At 42.5% G+C, this 16,359-nt stretch overlaps 1 protein-coding gene across 1 annotated transcript in view; it reads left to right on the forward strand.

Moving 5' to 3' along the window:
• Nucleotides 1-11,774, forward strand: part of LOC108792950 (glutamate dehydrogenase, mitochondrial) — a 23,819-nt gene extending 12,045 nt beyond the window's left edge. Inside the window, exons 5-13 of the mRNA XM_018563836.1 lie at nucleotides 102-196; nucleotides 326-505; nucleotides 2,587-2,724; nucleotides 5,724-5,861; nucleotides 5,948-6,028; nucleotides 8,296-8,419; nucleotides 8,497-8,588; nucleotides 9,813-9,875; nucleotides 11,574-11,774. Coding sequence (XP_018419338.1) covers nucleotides 102-196; nucleotides 326-505; nucleotides 2,587-2,724; nucleotides 5,724-5,861; nucleotides 5,948-6,028; nucleotides 8,296-8,419; nucleotides 8,497-8,588; nucleotides 9,813-9,875; nucleotides 11,574-11,693 — 1,031 coding nt within the window. The 3' untranslated portion in view covers nucleotides 11,694-11,774. The remainder of the gene's footprint in view (nucleotides 1-101; nucleotides 197-325; nucleotides 506-2,586; nucleotides 2,725-5,723; nucleotides 5,862-5,947; nucleotides 6,029-8,295; nucleotides 8,420-8,496; nucleotides 8,589-9,812; nucleotides 9,876-11,573) is intronic.
• The last annotated feature ends 4,585 nt before the right edge of the window (nucleotides 11,775-16,359 follow it).

A 16,359-nucleotide genomic window follows, 5' to 3' on the forward strand; every position in this document is an offset into this window, starting at 1 on the left:
GTGAGCATGGCAGTGTTTCTTTTATTTGCAAGCTTGTTTATGATTGCAGGAAAATATTTGGAAGAATAATTCACTCAATTCTACTATCTTGTGTTCCACAGGACCCGGTATTGACGTCCCTGCCCCAGATATGAGCACAGGAGAGAGGGAGATGTCTTGGATAGCAGACACATATGCCAACACAATTGGACACACTGTAAGTTCGGTTTATTCTGTTTGTTTTCTTAATCAGTTTTTTGGGACTCAAATGTACAGTCTTTCAGACCGCATGATTACTGGGATATTCGTCTAGTAATTGTGTTCTTTTTTGTTTGTTCTTTTATAGGATATCAATGCACATGCTTGTGTCACAGGGAAGCCCATCAGTCAGGGTGGTATACATGGACGCGTTTCTGCAACTGGCCGAGGAGTATTCCATGGGATTGAGAACTTCATCAATGAGGCTTCATACATGAGCCAGCTGGGAATGACTCCTGGGTTTGGAGATAAAACATTTGCTATTCAGGTGATTTTTATTTTCCAGTGAAGAATACATTTTATATCCATTAAAACACAGCAGGTCGTCCGAATCGAAATTCGGACGAATTTTCGGACATTCGGATGTATCCGAATTCCGAATTACAGACATAACGAATGCAAACGAATCCGAATTTCCATTTCCGAAATTCGGTAGCGTTAGTACGAACGTTCGTTTCGTTTTCTGTTCTTATTCGTTTCGTTCGTTGGAGCAAAGTGACAGAAGGAGAAAAATATTTTTTCCCCCTCAAATGTCACTTTTGCTGCAAACGAACGAAACTAATAACAGGAAACGAACGTTCGTATTAACGCTACCGAATTTCATCCGAATTCCGAATTGACTTTCACACCCGAATCCTGAAAAACGAAATAACACAAATCCGAAATCCGAATTTAAAACGAAACAAATTTTTTGTCTAATGCTGAATGGTTGCCCTGGGCAACTGCTCCAGATTCTGTTTGCTCCAGTTTTGATAAATTCCCCACTCTGTCACAGCAGAGGGGTGCTCAGCACAGCGGCTATAGCAGGACCTAAATGAATGATGTGAAGCACTGTAGTAGTTATGGCTACTGCAGTGTTTTACGGGATCTCTGTGGCCCTTTCCATGTATAAAATATATACTTTCATTGGGATATAGAAAGACATGTAGAGACAAAGAGAGAGTTCAGCTTTTTCTGTTTATTCTTGGAGTGATTTAATTTATAGCGGTATCTGTGTGATACTTAAAGCAGTCCTACTGCCTCCAATGTGCTGGATATGCTAGAGCAGGTGTTCTCAACCTGTGTAACCTCAGGACCCACATTTGCCCTTGGTCATTCAGTCGCGACCCAAGTTGCAATGCATTGCATAGAATTGCTGCGCAGAGCGTTCCGATGCGGGCAATCGAACTGTGGGTGGTGCGTTTGGGGTGCCATTAAGTGAATGGCAGCACACCTCCCACACCAGAATGCGTGGTACAGTGCATTAATCGCACAAGACTATGCGATTACCGCACTTTACTAGTGTGTAGGGCCCTCAAATACACGGACAATCTCACACACTCAGACATTCTAACACACACACACACACTCCAAAAAAAGTGATTTCCTTTTTCTTAAGATCCACCCAGTCTCCCAACCTTATGAGAATTGGAGTGGATCCTCAGCCTGGGGTCCACTGTGGGCTGCTGTGCTGGCATGAAGCTCCATACATGCATTGCTTACAGCCCCCGTGTGTGCCCTGTAGAGTTGTCGGGAGCCAGAATGTGATGTCACTCCGGTCCAGTCACCTCTACAGGGCGCACAAGGGGGCTGTAAGCAATGCACGTATGGATGGAGCTCCCTCGCAGCCATCCCACCTCAAGCTGACGCTCAGCACCGGAAGCATATTTTGAATGTCTGCTTGGCCCAAGAACTGACAGTGCTGCGCTAGGGGGAGGCTGAGGAGCCTCTCACCTAGAAAAGTGGAAGACATGCGGCGACCCACTGAACACGAGGTCGCGACCCACTTTTGGGTCCTGACCCACCAGTTGAGAACCAAGGTGCTAGAGTATAACTGTTTGAAAACATTAGATGCTTGCTGTTTGCAAACAAAACCACTTAGGCCAGGTTCACACCTGGGCGATCTGTAACTGCGCGGCAATCTTGCACAAAACCGTGTGCGGAATCGGTCACGGATTTGCACACCACTGCTGATCGCACTGGCGGCGCCATTGTTTTCTAATGGCACGCCAATCAGATCGTGTGGTTTCCTGCCGCGATTCTGCCCATGCAATCGCGCGTGGTTGCGTTTGAAAAACCCGTGCCGTGCGGAAAAAGGTGTATGTACCTTTTGGGCGATTGTCCTGCAGCTGTAACCCCATTGAAATCAATATGGCAACCACACACAATTAACCTTTCTGGCGGTATTCCCGAGTGTGGCTCGGGGTTAATTTTCATTACCAAAAGCGGTAACTGGAGCCACACTGGGGATTACACAGCACGTTACTTACCTTGTCCACGATCCCTGCTGTGTCCTCCGGCCGATGCCTGCATCAAAATTAATCCTTATGTTAAATATGTTAAATATTGTAACTCTTTTCCGCACGCCAGGGATTTGGTAATGTAGGTCTACATTCAATGCGTTACCTTCATCGATTTGGTGCAAAGTGTGTTGGAATTGGTGAAATAGATGGCACAATCTGGAATCCTGATGGTATTGATCCAAAAGAACTTGAGGATTACAAGCTGGTGAGTAACCATTTCATATATTTAATGGCAAGTATTAGGGTTTTGCTGCTCATTTAATCCCTTCTGCTAGTAAAAACGTTTTTTGTTAATTTTTCTTGGCTGTCGCCCACAATTCCTTTATCGAATCTTGTGAAGGTCTTTATTGAAGGAAAGTGCCCTTCTCTGCACACTACGCAACACCTCTCTATAGTGTAGTGCTATTAATCAGGGAGCAAATCTAATACTGCAGTAGAACCCCAAGTATAGTAGGTGACAGGGATGCCCTAAATTATGCTCTGATCTGGTGCCTTTCTGCTGTGCTATCTGATAGTGGCCTGTATGGTAGCATCACAATATGTAAACTGAAATCTGGTGGGTTACTGCTCCTTGTTTCTCTGTACTGAATAAGCCTGGATGCACACGGTGTATTCGTTCACACACCATCACATGGGTGGTTTGCTGTTGCTAGAGAGAACTGTTGCAAGTTGGTATAAACTAATTCTACGTTACTGATGATAGCGCTGTGAAAATTGTCTGCGATAATGGAATAATAGCACTTAGTATTTAAATGGAGTTTATTAAATATTGCAAAGTGACCCCATGGGGCCACCTTACATTAAGATTTTCCTTGGATCCACTGCGCAGGTACCTGCTCACATCTTTAATTTTAGGTTTTGTTACCACGCAGGAGCTCAAAAAAGTATTTTGCTGTTTTCAACAGCTTCTGCGGTCAGCCTGGCCCACTTCTGGTCATGGTCAGGTTTTTCATATTGGTCACAAAGTGTGATGGCCTCACTAATCAGTACAGAAGTGAGTCTGGGGTCAGTCACAGAAGCTATGGTGAATATTTGCTTAAAGGAGAACTATGGGGTCAGGGCTTTTCCCCATAGTTCTCAGGGTAACGGGAGGACACAAACTAGCTTCCTCCCGTTACCCTAAGCTCGGTATACCGCGAGCTACAGCTCGCGGTATACTGAGACGCCAGAGCGGATCCCTACATCGATGTAGAGATCCGCCCAGCTGCGTGAGTGACAGCTGGCTCTGCCTATCTAGAGGCAGAGCCAGCTGTACCCGCCCCCTCCCCCGTGAGTTCCGCCAGTTAGCGCTGGTGGATCGGAGGTGGGAATCAGCCCCTCCCTGTCACGGAGAGCCGTGACAGGATAGAGAGGTGAGCGAATGCCGGTGTTGTTTGCTCACCTCCCGATCTACTGAGCCGACCTGTGACAGTCTCGTTGTCACAGGTCGGCCAGAACTATGAGGTGAGAGAGAAGCACTCACCTCATAGTTCTCCTTTTAATAAAGAGCTGGGGTTTTGGGGATACTAGTTTGCGTTGAAGTTAAAGTGCAGGTTCAAGCAGCCACCTCTGAGCTTTTTCTGTAGACCTGTGGCTGACTCCTCATCCTTTTTTTAGAAGGTAAGGATCACTCCACAGGTTTACTTATGGCTTTGAAAGGTAGTCCAACTTAGACCCTCATTCGACATTTTAGTGTCTTGTGTGCTGTAGAGTGCTCTGCCTACCGTCATACTAACTAAAGGCCGCCTGTTCTTTTTATGCTGTGTTGCGTTCTTCAAGCCATCCCACTCTGCACAGTGTTTTATGTGACCTCTGCTCAGCCTCACTCCATATGCTGCCATGTAAGTGACATTCTGGACTTTTTTTTTCTCTTTGCATTGCTGGAAGTGACATCCAGACTGCCCTATTTATTGCATACACGTGTTTTTACCACACTATTCAAGTCTACTTTCTGTTCTGTATGTAGATTACTCTATACCACCAACCAGTTCAGTAGCCTCTCATATAGAGGTTATTTCTATTGCTGGAACTTTGATTTTACACCTGTGGGTGAATAGGCATACTTTCCCTAACATAAGATATGCAGTATATATTTGCTGTTATGAAATATTTTATTGCAATGTACATATTGATGCTACCTGAACAAGAAAAAAAAATAAATACATTTCTAGAACAAAATACTTAAAGGAGATCTATGAGGTGAGTGATTTTCACTCACTCATACTTCGAGCCGATGTGTGACAATGCATCTGTCACACGGCTCAATAGATCGGGAAGTGAGCACACACATACCTTCGCTCGCTCACTTCTCGATAATGTCCCTGCAGAGAGCCGTGACAGGGAGGGACTGGATTCTCCCCGCTCCGATCCTCCAGTGCTGACTGGCAGAACGGACGTGGGAGGGGGCGGGTACAGCTGGCTCTGCCTCTACATAGGCAGATCCAGCTGTCACTCACGCAGCTGGGCGGATCCAGACATAAATGTTGGGATCCGTTTCAGCTGCAGCGTCTCTGTATACCGCAAGCTGTAGCTTGTGGTATACTGAGCTTTGGGTCACGGGAGGATGCTTGTTTATGTCCTCCCGTGACCCTTAGGAGAACTATGGGGAAAAACACTGACCCCATAGTTCTCTAATACAATTACTGGAAAAATATGTAATGGGGGGTGTTATCAAAGCTGGAGCAGACAGAATCTGCAGCAGTTGCCCATGGCAACCAATCGGCTTCTCTGTTCAGCAAAGATTTGAAAATGAGAGAGAGAAGCTGATTTGTTGCCATGCACAGCTGCTCCAAATTTTGTCTGCTCCAGCTTTGATTAATTGCCCTCAATGTGTTTTTAATAATGGTGGCAATGAAAATGGCACAGCCCTGGGTTGGGTGTTGGGGAAAAGTGTGCAGTTTGCCACTGGGTGGCGCTAGTTTCAAATGGATGATTTGCTCTTGGGACTCTGTCTACATATCTGGAGGAAAATTAAAAATCATGAACTTTGATGTGGAAGCCTTCAGCTAATAATACTTTAAGGTGTGTGTATGTGACATTCACCAACAGCCACTGCCGGTGAGTTTTACAGATGCATGCATTTAAATAAACAAATTACTCTTCAGTGAATGTTTGAAAGTTCCCTTCACAGATTTATAAATATGTCTTGTCGTCGTGTTTCATAGAACTTTTTTTTTTCCTAGTCTCTTGTGTCTGATGCTTATTTTTGGCTTCCATTTTTAACAGCAACATGGAACAATTGTTGGATTCCCAAAGGCTCAGGCTTATGATGGAAGCATCCTGGAGGCAGATTGTGACATCTTAATTCCAGCAGCCAGTGAAAAACAGCTAACAAAATCTAATGCACATAAAATCAAGGCAAAGGTATAGTAAATATCCTGTTTAATAATAAAAAAACTGGCTTAATTCTGCTCGTATAATCATACCATTGTTAATCAAATATTTTATAGATAATTGCTGAAGGAGCCAACGGTCCCACGACCCCAGAAGCTGACAAAATCTTCCTTGAGAGAAATATATTGGTCATTCCAGTAAGTTATGCTTTTAATCTATATCCCTTTTTAAAACACTTAGGCAGGCAGTGCAAACGTGTATTGTATCGCACATACAGGAGATCTGTCATATGTTCAGCACCTGGTTACCAATTATTTCTGAAAATGCTGGTCATCTTCATGCTGACTTCGATAGACAAACTCTGACGTAGAACAAGATAAGACCTTCTGACTTTCCTCATTTGCCAACTTTGTTCTGGGTTAGTGACTGGAAGCTTTGAAGCCAGTAATTTAGAATGAAAAACAGTAGGGCTGGTCATGATTAAAATTTTCGTGTTCGATTAATCCAATTTTTTAAAAATTGATTAATTTTGATAACGCACATATAGATCCAACTACATTGGCCTATACACATACAGCACAGCAATGAAGTAATAAAATGAACTAGGATCACACTAATCCAGCACGTTATTAATCTCACGTGCCCCACTCAAGCGGCGACCATATTGAGTGGGGCACGTGAGATTAATAACGTGCTGGATTAGTGTGATCCTAGTTCATTTTATTCATTGCTGTGCTGTGTGTATAGGCCAATGCCTTGGCTGGCGCTCATGCAGAAAGCTTCAAAAACATTTTAATAGATCAAAAAGATTAACGATTAATCGAGAAATGAATCGTTAATTTGCACAGCCCTAAAAACCAGATGACTAGAATTTTTGGATGGAAAAGCAATGGCAGCCCCTTCATGGGTTTTTGTCATGCCGATGTTTACTTTGAACAAAATTTAAACCAGACTCTGGGGTAGGGGGTGTTAAACTATTCTACAGACCTATAGAAGAAGCTTTACCTGAAATAGCAGGTATCTTTGTGGTTTCTTCTCTAAGGCAGGACATTTAAAAGGGCTGATGGGTTCATTTTGAAGGCCCACGAATGAATGGGGCTGGTCTACTTATATGTAGCGCGGTGAGACCCGTTGGCCAAAAACGTGCTGCAATTCAAGCGTATAAGTGGGGCTCCAGCCTAAAGGAAACCTAGACTAAAGAATTGTAGAGGCTGCTATAAAAATATTGACTGCTTTCTATCTGCCTGGAAGTATCTAGGAGTGTAACTTAGGCACTTTAAGGTGTTTTTTTTTGTTTTGTTTGTTCTTTGTTTTAGAACGGTTAAAAACAAATCTCAGCCCTCATTCCCACCTGGGCGTTTAGTGCATTTCCCAAAGCATGACAACGTTCAACATGAAGAATTCCATTATTTTTTAGTCGTGTCTGTTCACTCCTGAGCATTGTAGCTCGAAGTACATAAGCTTTTTTTCTTTCTTTTGGCCTCATAGACTACAATGGGCAGTGCCTGAAAAAAGTGTATTTCCTTCTAGTAGCTACCCTGTTTCCCCGAAAATAAGACCTTCCCCTAAAATAAGACCTAGTACTATTTTTGAGAATTGCTAAAATATAAGACCTACCCCGAAAATTAAGACCTAGTTGTGACCATTTCCAGGGCCGGTGGTGGCATAAGGGGGAATTTGAAGAGCTGCGGGAGAGAATCAGCGGTGCCAACGAAGCCAGCGCTAGAGGAATCGAGGCGGCAGCGGAGGGAGCAGAGCTGCATAAGCCGATGCTTCCTCTATAGTGCCGGCTCCTGTCACAGGCGGAGTGATACCAAATGCACTCTGCCTGTGAGGGATCGATAGTGAGCGCGCTTCGCTCATTCTGGCCAGGGATTGGTTACCAAATTGCTCTTGGAAAGGTACGACACCCCTGATTGCTCTGATCACCCTATTCTTAACTTTGCCACTCACTCCTGTCTTGTAAGTCTTCTACTGGTAATAAGTGTGGTTTGTTGTACATTTAAAAAAAAAAGATCTACTCCCGAAAATAACACCTAGTGCGTATTTTTGAGCCAAAAAAAATATAAGACTCTTATTTTCAGGGAAACACGGTAGCTCTTTCCATTTAGCTTAAACAAAAACATGCAAACCTGAAAATGCACAAATACAACACTTGAGAATCGTCTGAAAATGCTTCAGGTTGAATTGGGGGACTAAGGCAATTTTTTCATGTCTGTTGGAGGCTGGCAGCACAGATCTAGCTTGTGGTGTTCCGGATTGTCCAGAATCTACAATCTCCCATCTTTCTGTCACTGTACAGTCACTTAATATTCTAGTGTAGGATTTATGTAAGGTTTTCCTACCTCTACGGTGCTTGGCAAAGTATATGCCATGCTATAAACCTTAATGTTTAAAGGTGAATTATCTTAATTTAAAGAAGACCTTGAAATTATCTTGACCACACATACCTTTTGTTGTGCAGGACCTGTATTTGAATGCCGGTGGTGTAACAGTGTCTTATTTTGAGTGGCTGAAGAACCTCAATCATGTGAGCTATGGTCGCCTAACCTTCAAATATGAGCGGGACTCAAACTATCATTTACTCAGTATGTATAAATTATCAAAGAGATGGTTTGTTCGGTTCCCCAGACTGTTCTACTAAATTCTTTTTCTTTCTACTTAGTGTCTGTCCAGGAGAGCTTGGAGAGGAAGTTTGGGAAACATGGTGGCGCTATTCCAGTAGTGCCAACAGCAGAGTTCCAGGCTAGGATATCTGTATGTCATTTTGTGATAACCTAATAGGGCAGAAAGTTGCAGAAAATGTTATTTATGCTTACACAAACATGTTAGGTTTTTTTTTCTTGTCATAGTAGACCAGACCATATATGTGGCCAATCCAAAGCTGGCCATGCCCCAGTAGAATTTAGTTAGAAAATTTTTGGAGCATTTGATTTATTAATGGTAATGGGGTCAAATCAGCGATCGTTTGGACTGTAGAATGAAAGACTTGCAAAATTATTTACCATAGAGTCTTGTTTTTGATTGAATTTGCTCAAGACTCCATCCTCCTGTTTAGGAGTCCCTTGTTTTTGTGGGAGCCTCTTCGCCAGAACATCTAAGTACTTTGAGGGCTTGTTTACACTGAAAGCGCATGCTTTCCAGAGCGGTAGCTGCTGGAACGCACCGTGATCGCTGAGAAAATCCCCCCCCCCCAACGTGTTTCAGGGATGGGGCATGGCAGTGCATTGAATTCAATGGCAGCGATTCCATGCCCGCACGCAGTGCGATGGAACGCGCGGCAAAACTTTGCCAGCTTTCCACTGCAAATGCAAAAAATAGGGCTTGCCGCGCGTTCGATCGCACTGCAGGGGGTGTGGAAGCGCTGCCATTGAATACAATGCACCGCCACGACCCCTCCCGCCCAAAACGCGGGGGTACGTTTTTTTTTTTTCAGCGATCGCGGTGCACTCCAGCATCTACCGCTCTGGAACGCACACTCTTTCGTGTGAACAAGGCATGAAAGCATGAGTCCCAATGTGTGATGCTGAAAACAGCTGTAGCTCGCGTTCTACTGAGCTTAGGGTGACAGGAGGACGCTAGTTTGTGTCCTCCCGTTACCCTTAGGAGGACTATGGGTAAAAGCCCTAACCCCATAGTTCTCCTTTAACCAAAAGTCAAAGTATAAGGTGGTAGTGGTGAGTAGGGATGGTCCGAGTGCTCGATTCGAACATGAATTCGAATCTAACATCAGCTGTACAAGCGTTCGCCGAACTTTATGGGATGTTCACGGTTTGTTCGACCGCGGAAGCTTCATAATGCAAAATGCCTTCCGAAACTCTGGGTGAAGTCTTGCATCTGACCTGCAGAAACGGGGCTGTTTGGCCCATCACTAGTGGTGAGTCCAGATGGTCTATTAAGAATCCTGTTGACTACTTTTATGCACATAGGTTCTGACTTTTCTTTTTTACTAATGTGTTATGTTGGCTGCTTTGTTGGCAGGGTGCATCTGAAAAAGATATTGTCCACTCTGGCTTGGCGTATACTATGGAAAGATCCGCAAGAGTAAGTTTTATTTTTGTTTTTTTTGTTTTTATTTTTTTAATAGTGTGAATATTTCTAAAGTAGTATTGCTTTTGTAAATAAGGTTTGGTATAGACCCAGGTCTCCAGTCACTCCATTGTGGATAATGCTGGTTTTTTTCACATTTTTATATGCAGTTCTAGAGTTTTTTTTTATTCTAGGTTTTTGAACTGTATGTTGAATCACTGCCTACCTAATGTGTCCTTTGATTATGTCAAATGGGACACCTGTAGGGCTGTTGCTAACGATGATTATTTTCATTAATTTAGTTAGCCGATTATTAACTTCCATTAATCGACTAATCTGATAAAATAAAAAATACCATTTATTTAAAATCCACAAATGCAGCGTTACAAATTTTTGCACATATTTTGAAGTCTTACTGCACTGGAACGTAGGGCATTACAGTACCACGTGTTCCAGTGCGGGTGATCACACTGCAAACTGGAGGTGCATTTGGGATCCATTGAAATAAATGGCAGTGCACCTCCTGCAGCCAAATTTGTCAGGCTGAAACTGAAAATGACTTTTCCCTCCTTTTTAAAAAAAAATAATTGTATCTATTATATTAGACATTTAAATTTAGTTTCATGGATTTAAAATAATATGAATTGAAAAACTCTGCCAATATAATCAAATAACCAACTTTTTTCATTTTAATTTCAGTTTATTAAACTTTTATTTGCTTTTTTAATTTTGTAACTTTTTTTTTTTTTAACTCTTCAATTTTCATTTAACTTTTTTTTTTTTTTTTTTTAAACTTTATTGCTGTGAGCAATAGCCAGCCTGCTATTGGATATTTCAAATTGCAATAACCAATAGCCAGCTATTGCACCCGTCCATTGCCTGTCAATCAGCAGAGGAGGGACCTGAAGAGTTCTCAATCAGGTCCTCTTCTGCTGATTTTACAGCAGGCAGTGGGCGGGTGCAATAGCCAGACTGCTGTTGCATTTTAAAAATTATCCAATAGCAGACTGGGTATGGCTCCCAGCGGGGGTGGGGCAGAGGAGGCCAGGGCCGAGGGAGGGGTGGCAACGGGGGAATTCAGTCACAGTGGTCTCTTTTCCCCGCTGGTGCTGGTTGCAGTTGTCTGTCCCCGCTGCCTTTGCCGATACAGGCGGCGATTAAAAGGGACACAGACCACTGCAGCGGGGAGAAGAGGGGCGTCAATCGATTGAGAATCGTTGCCAACGTTTCTCATTATCAATTTGTAATCGATTTCGTTGTTGCAGCCCTAGACATCTTCTTAGAATGTCAATTCTAGTTGTTGAACTTCTGCAACATGAAGGACACAATTTTAATGCAGCTCTGTAATAAGTAAATGTGCATTTTTAAATAAAATTTAAGTACAAGGGGCAATTCTGATGGCAAGAAAGAGCAGAGGGATGGCACCAGTCTCTGCGGTTACTGTCCACTCAGCAGGCTTGGAGTAGAGCGAGGACACAACCTTATTAGCCCATGGTCTTGGTGTCCTCTGCCTGGCTTTGCTATCTGGCAGGACTGTGTAAATCTCTGAGTTGGATGAATAAAAATATAAATGCTTTAGCAGGTGAAATGTCTCCCTTTCATGGTTTTAATGGGTGTATCTGACGTCCAGCCTTTAAAAAAACCTTGGTTACCATCTGTCTTGCCTTTTAACCAGAAAACCTATATTGTGCTTAACAATGTGTGTTTTTTCAGCAAATTATGCGCACTGCAATGAAGTACAACCTGGGCTTGGACCTGAGAACTGCTGCCTATGTGAATGCCATTGAGAAAGTGTTCAAGGTCTACAATGAGGCTGGCCTGACCTTCACATAAATATCAGAACATGCTGGATTGTAGTTTTCACCCTCATTTATATATAAAAAAAAAAAAAGCAAAAACTTAATTAAGTTTACATATAACCACAAGACTACAACTGTTCTCTTCCTTATGCCTCACAGAGGACCCGCTTTTGAATGCTTCCGTCCATATCTTTTCTTTAACGTTACACCATTGGTTTATCCAGTGTCCTAAAAGCATAGGAACATAATGTGAACATCACATTTAGTGGCCTTGCAGATGCCTTGTTGACATAGGGTTGTGCATGCTCTGAGCATTTTATTTTAAAGCAGGAGCATGGCAGTAAGTAGGGAGCTCAACTACCACATAATTTCCTGCTTGTTTTATCAGTTTCTCCAATTGATCTGTCCATGTAGTACAATTATGATGTGGTTAGTTTGATATCCACCCCAAGCCTTTTCAATGTAACGTACACTATTCAGGGCATCAGAATATCAGAGGCAGATATAAATGGCACAATGTGTCTTTGCCACGAGGAGTCTATTTTTTGAGAACTTTTTCAGGGAAGAAGACCTTCCATCAATGCACTTGTTGAGTAGAGTGAGGTCAGCCCTGCTTGGAGTGTTTTTGGGAGAGTCTGTTATTGCTTTGCACATTGACCTGGCCACTTTTTTTTTTTTTTTAAACATGTTGCTGCTGAAATAGATTTTTTTTTTTTTTCCTGTAAATAGTCATTGTCACACAAACTCAACATTATGCTTAGGGTTTTTTTTAATAACCTGAAGCTGTATGCAAAAAGGTGTATGCCATAGTTAATGCTGGCACATCTTGACCTGCAGTGTGCTCATTATTTTTAGGACAACTTTTTTGTATTACTTCACAAAGCTTTTATTTTTAAAGTATATAGTCTGGTTGCTCCGAGCAGTTTTTTTTTCACTAGTCATTCATGGATATAAGCTTACAAAATATCTTCAAAAAAAAAATATTCTCCAGATATATATCTATATATTTCTCCCCCCCCAAACTAACGCTCAAAGGCCTTGCATTCAACAGAAGGGTTTCTACTATGTTCTGCCACTGTAGTTCCAAAGATGTTTTGTCTTGTCACAGAACTTAATTTTGATCAAATACTGTAAATTAAAGTCCTCCTTTACAAAAAATTGAAGTTTCTTTGTTTGCTGCAACAGTGTTCAACTTTTACAAATATATTAACTACAAAGGAACATTTTTTTTTTACAAACTCAAATGGGCAGCTACCATGCTTACGCTCTAGCTGACAAAAAAGGGGTGTTCCTGTTACAATACAGAAATGTACATTTTTACATTGCACTGGCTATAACAATGGGCCCACATCAGTTCTCCAATGATTGCTGTTAACACTATAGTGTATACATAACCAAAACTTAGTTTTGGCTAGGATGTGTGAAGTTTACCTCCTGTCAGGCCTTTGTCTGCGTCCCCACTAGGGATATGTACTGTATTTGTCTTGATGACCATTTATCTTTGGTGAATAACGTGATAGAAAATCTGAATATTAAAGTTACCACAGGTACAGAAGATGAGTGGATATGTCCTGATGTGGACACCTCTGGTATCAACAGTCTGAAAGGGGATAGCTCTTGCTTTGAAGATCTTATTTCTAGGAGAGGTACTCGTCAAGGATGTCCCCGGCTCTTTTTGCTTTGGCGATTGAACCCCTGGCCATCCTCTGCTCGAACCCAAACATTAAAGGGGTGGAATATAAAGCTAGCCTTTTCATGGATGACTTAATGCTCACTCTGACGCAGCAGCATAACACAGAACCTAATCTGGGTTGAAAGTTAACGCTGAAAAGTCCGCTGCGCTGAATGTGAACCTCCCCAAATCAATGTATGAAAATCTCCACCAATTTCTTTTGTTTGAATGGGCAAAATCTTATATACGTTATCTGGGCCTTAAGATCACTGCCTCTTATGACACCCTGTAGTCTGCAAATTATGTCCCGTTATTCAAAACTTTGAAACAGCTACTCGCGTCATGGTTATATAATCTTTTGTGGCTATGTAAAATCTCCGCTATAAAGATGACACTTTTGCCCAAACGCCTTTTATTATTTTAGAACTTTGCCAGTGAATATACGCCAGTGCGTTTGTTGCAGCGGAGTATTCTCCAGTTCCACCCCCGTAAAGCTAGAGTGACTAGGACCACTCTATATAAACATAAGGGATGGGGAGGGGGAGAAAGGCCTCCCCAACATAATGCTATAGTATCGAGCTTCCCAGCTCTTTAACTATACACCAACACAGCTCTCCCCACTATGGCTTATGCTGGAACACTACCCCTTTTCTGCATTGTCCTGGCTACCATCCTGCGACAGGCCCAATCATTTGAGTCCTCTTATGGTGCACTCTTTAAAGGTGTGGGATTCTATCAAGTACTCGGCAGACTTTATTTCCCCATATTTACCACTTCTTGCTTTATTGGCCCCACCATTGTTTAAGCCGGGTGTGGACGAACCCAAAGCTTTTCAATGGTGGACGAATTAATGAATTTCATATAGTGCAGGATTTTCTGCGCTCCCCTGCCATTCCTTCATGGATCCACCTACGGGAACATAATATACCAGAGGTTGAACGTTTCAGGTACGTCCAACTTCACTGGATCTCCACCCTGATTAAGCGGAGAGACCCTGCCTGTTTACTTGCATGTTTTGATCATATCTGTCTTCACTCACTGGAGGGCCCGGGTCTTGTAACGATCTTATATTCTCAACTGAACAGGCTGGTTAGTCATGCCGACCATAAGTATGTCGGAGGTTTGAAAGGGGAATTGTAACAGAAGTGGTCCCTGAAGGAATGGTGGCAGCAGCTGTGGGGGAATATTGCTAGCTGTTCTATCAATGTCACAAAAGTTGAAGTTGCATATAAAGTGGTAATAAGGTGGTATCTTTTCTCGGCGCGGATGGCCCGCCTATTCCCTTCCTCGAGTGCTTGCGTCCGATGTTGCTGGGAAGTGGGAGATATTGTACATATATGGTGGTGATGCCCATTAGCCGCTCACTTTTGGATCAAGATATTCGAACTGGTTCCTTTTTTTAGCATGTTTCCAGAAACCTTCAATATGCCCTCTTCCATTTGTCTATACCTGGAATAACTAAGCCACAGCGTGCCTTGTCACACTTTCTTTTTCTAGCAGCTAAGTTAACTCTGGCAGCAACTGGAAGAGACAACAAATCTCTTATGTGGAATTCGTCAATAGGCTGGAATGTCATGCTTAATGAACACCTTTCTAGTATTTTAGAAGACAAACATACTACATTTCTGGGTATTTGGGAACCTTGGCTCATGTATCGCCACCCTAACATGAACCCAAGAGCTACCGGGGAATCTGACGTGTTTTGATCTTTCGGATGGTTCTGGTGTTAGTAATGGGGTTGGGCAGCCTCCGCAGCTGGTCAAACTAGCGAGTGTTAGTACGATGTGGGACCCACTACCACTATTAGTATGATGGATACTATTACCCTTCTCCCTTTCCTGCCTCCTGCTCTCTTTTTTTTTTTCCTTTTGTGGGGTCTCTCCCTGCTACCTCTTCTTTATTTGGTTTTAATTTCCTTCGCTGGGTTTTCTCCTAGGGGGTGTAGACCTGTTAACTTTGCAGTTGCACAAAATGTTAATTCTTACTACATGGTTTAGAGGCGAGACACCCACTTGCTCTTAGAATTATACTTCATAGGCTATAGTATTGCATCCATTATGTTTATTGTTTTCTGCCTAAGTACTGTTTTAGAGCATTGTGAACCACTTACCCATGTTTACTATGTGTTAAACATTAATACACATATTAAAACGGAAGAGATCTTATTTCTGATTTTACTGAAACAGGAAGTGAAGCAGTATCTCCCCAATGAGGCACAAACCACAAAAAAAATGAAGGGATCTTTAACCATTCCTGAAGCTTGGGCTAGCTCCATTCTGCAGAATTCCCATAGTGATTTAAATCAGGAGGTGTAGCAAACGATTGCTGAACAACTGGAGTCAATGACTCCTGTGTGGCGTAAGCTACAGAAGTAGCATGTTGTAGCTATCAATATTGCATGATCCTAAAATTGTTTGCTACTACGTGGTACCTGTAACGTTTACTTCATAGCCATTTTTCCATTTCGTTACCTGATCATTTTGACCTACTTGTATTCAGTGACCATGTTAGGCTAGATGTGCCTCGGAGAATTTATGTGATAAGCACTCTGTAGCAAGAGATTACAAATTTCCCATGTATCTCAAGCATTTTGGTCAGTCTTGTCAGGAATAATAAAAAAGTAAGCCAGTATCTTCAAGTCCTTGATGCCGTGTTCTGGGCTATTCTGATCTGCAGAGACTTCAGTACTTCCTGGTTTTCAGTTGGCTTGCTCCATCCTGTTTGTCCATAGCCAGGTAAATTAAATGAGATTTACTTCCGTTTATAAGAGGCAACTGTTTGCAGCCTTCTTGCCTGTTCGGGGCAATGTAACCGGTTGGCTTTATTTCCCAATCCCCAGCAATATATGGTAACTTTTCATTCAGTCTCCTGCTACTTACTGGTTCCAATTAGTGGCAGGGGAAATGGCAAGTATTTTTGGGTGATAAAAATATGCGACTCATTCCATAAGTCCTTCTGTAAGCTATGACTCCCGTTGGCTTGTAACATGCTCAAGACTTGCCTCTGTTTTTGCCCCCTCTGCTGCTAG

The sequence above is a fragment of the Nanorana parkeri genome, unplaced genomic scaffold (assembly GCF_000935625.1).
Source record: "Nanorana parkeri isolate BGI_ZX_2015 unplaced genomic scaffold, ASM93562v1 scaffold704, whole genome shotgun sequence".
Lineage (NCBI taxonomy): Eukaryota > Metazoa > Chordata > Amphibia > Anura > Dicroglossidae > Nanorana > Nanorana parkeri.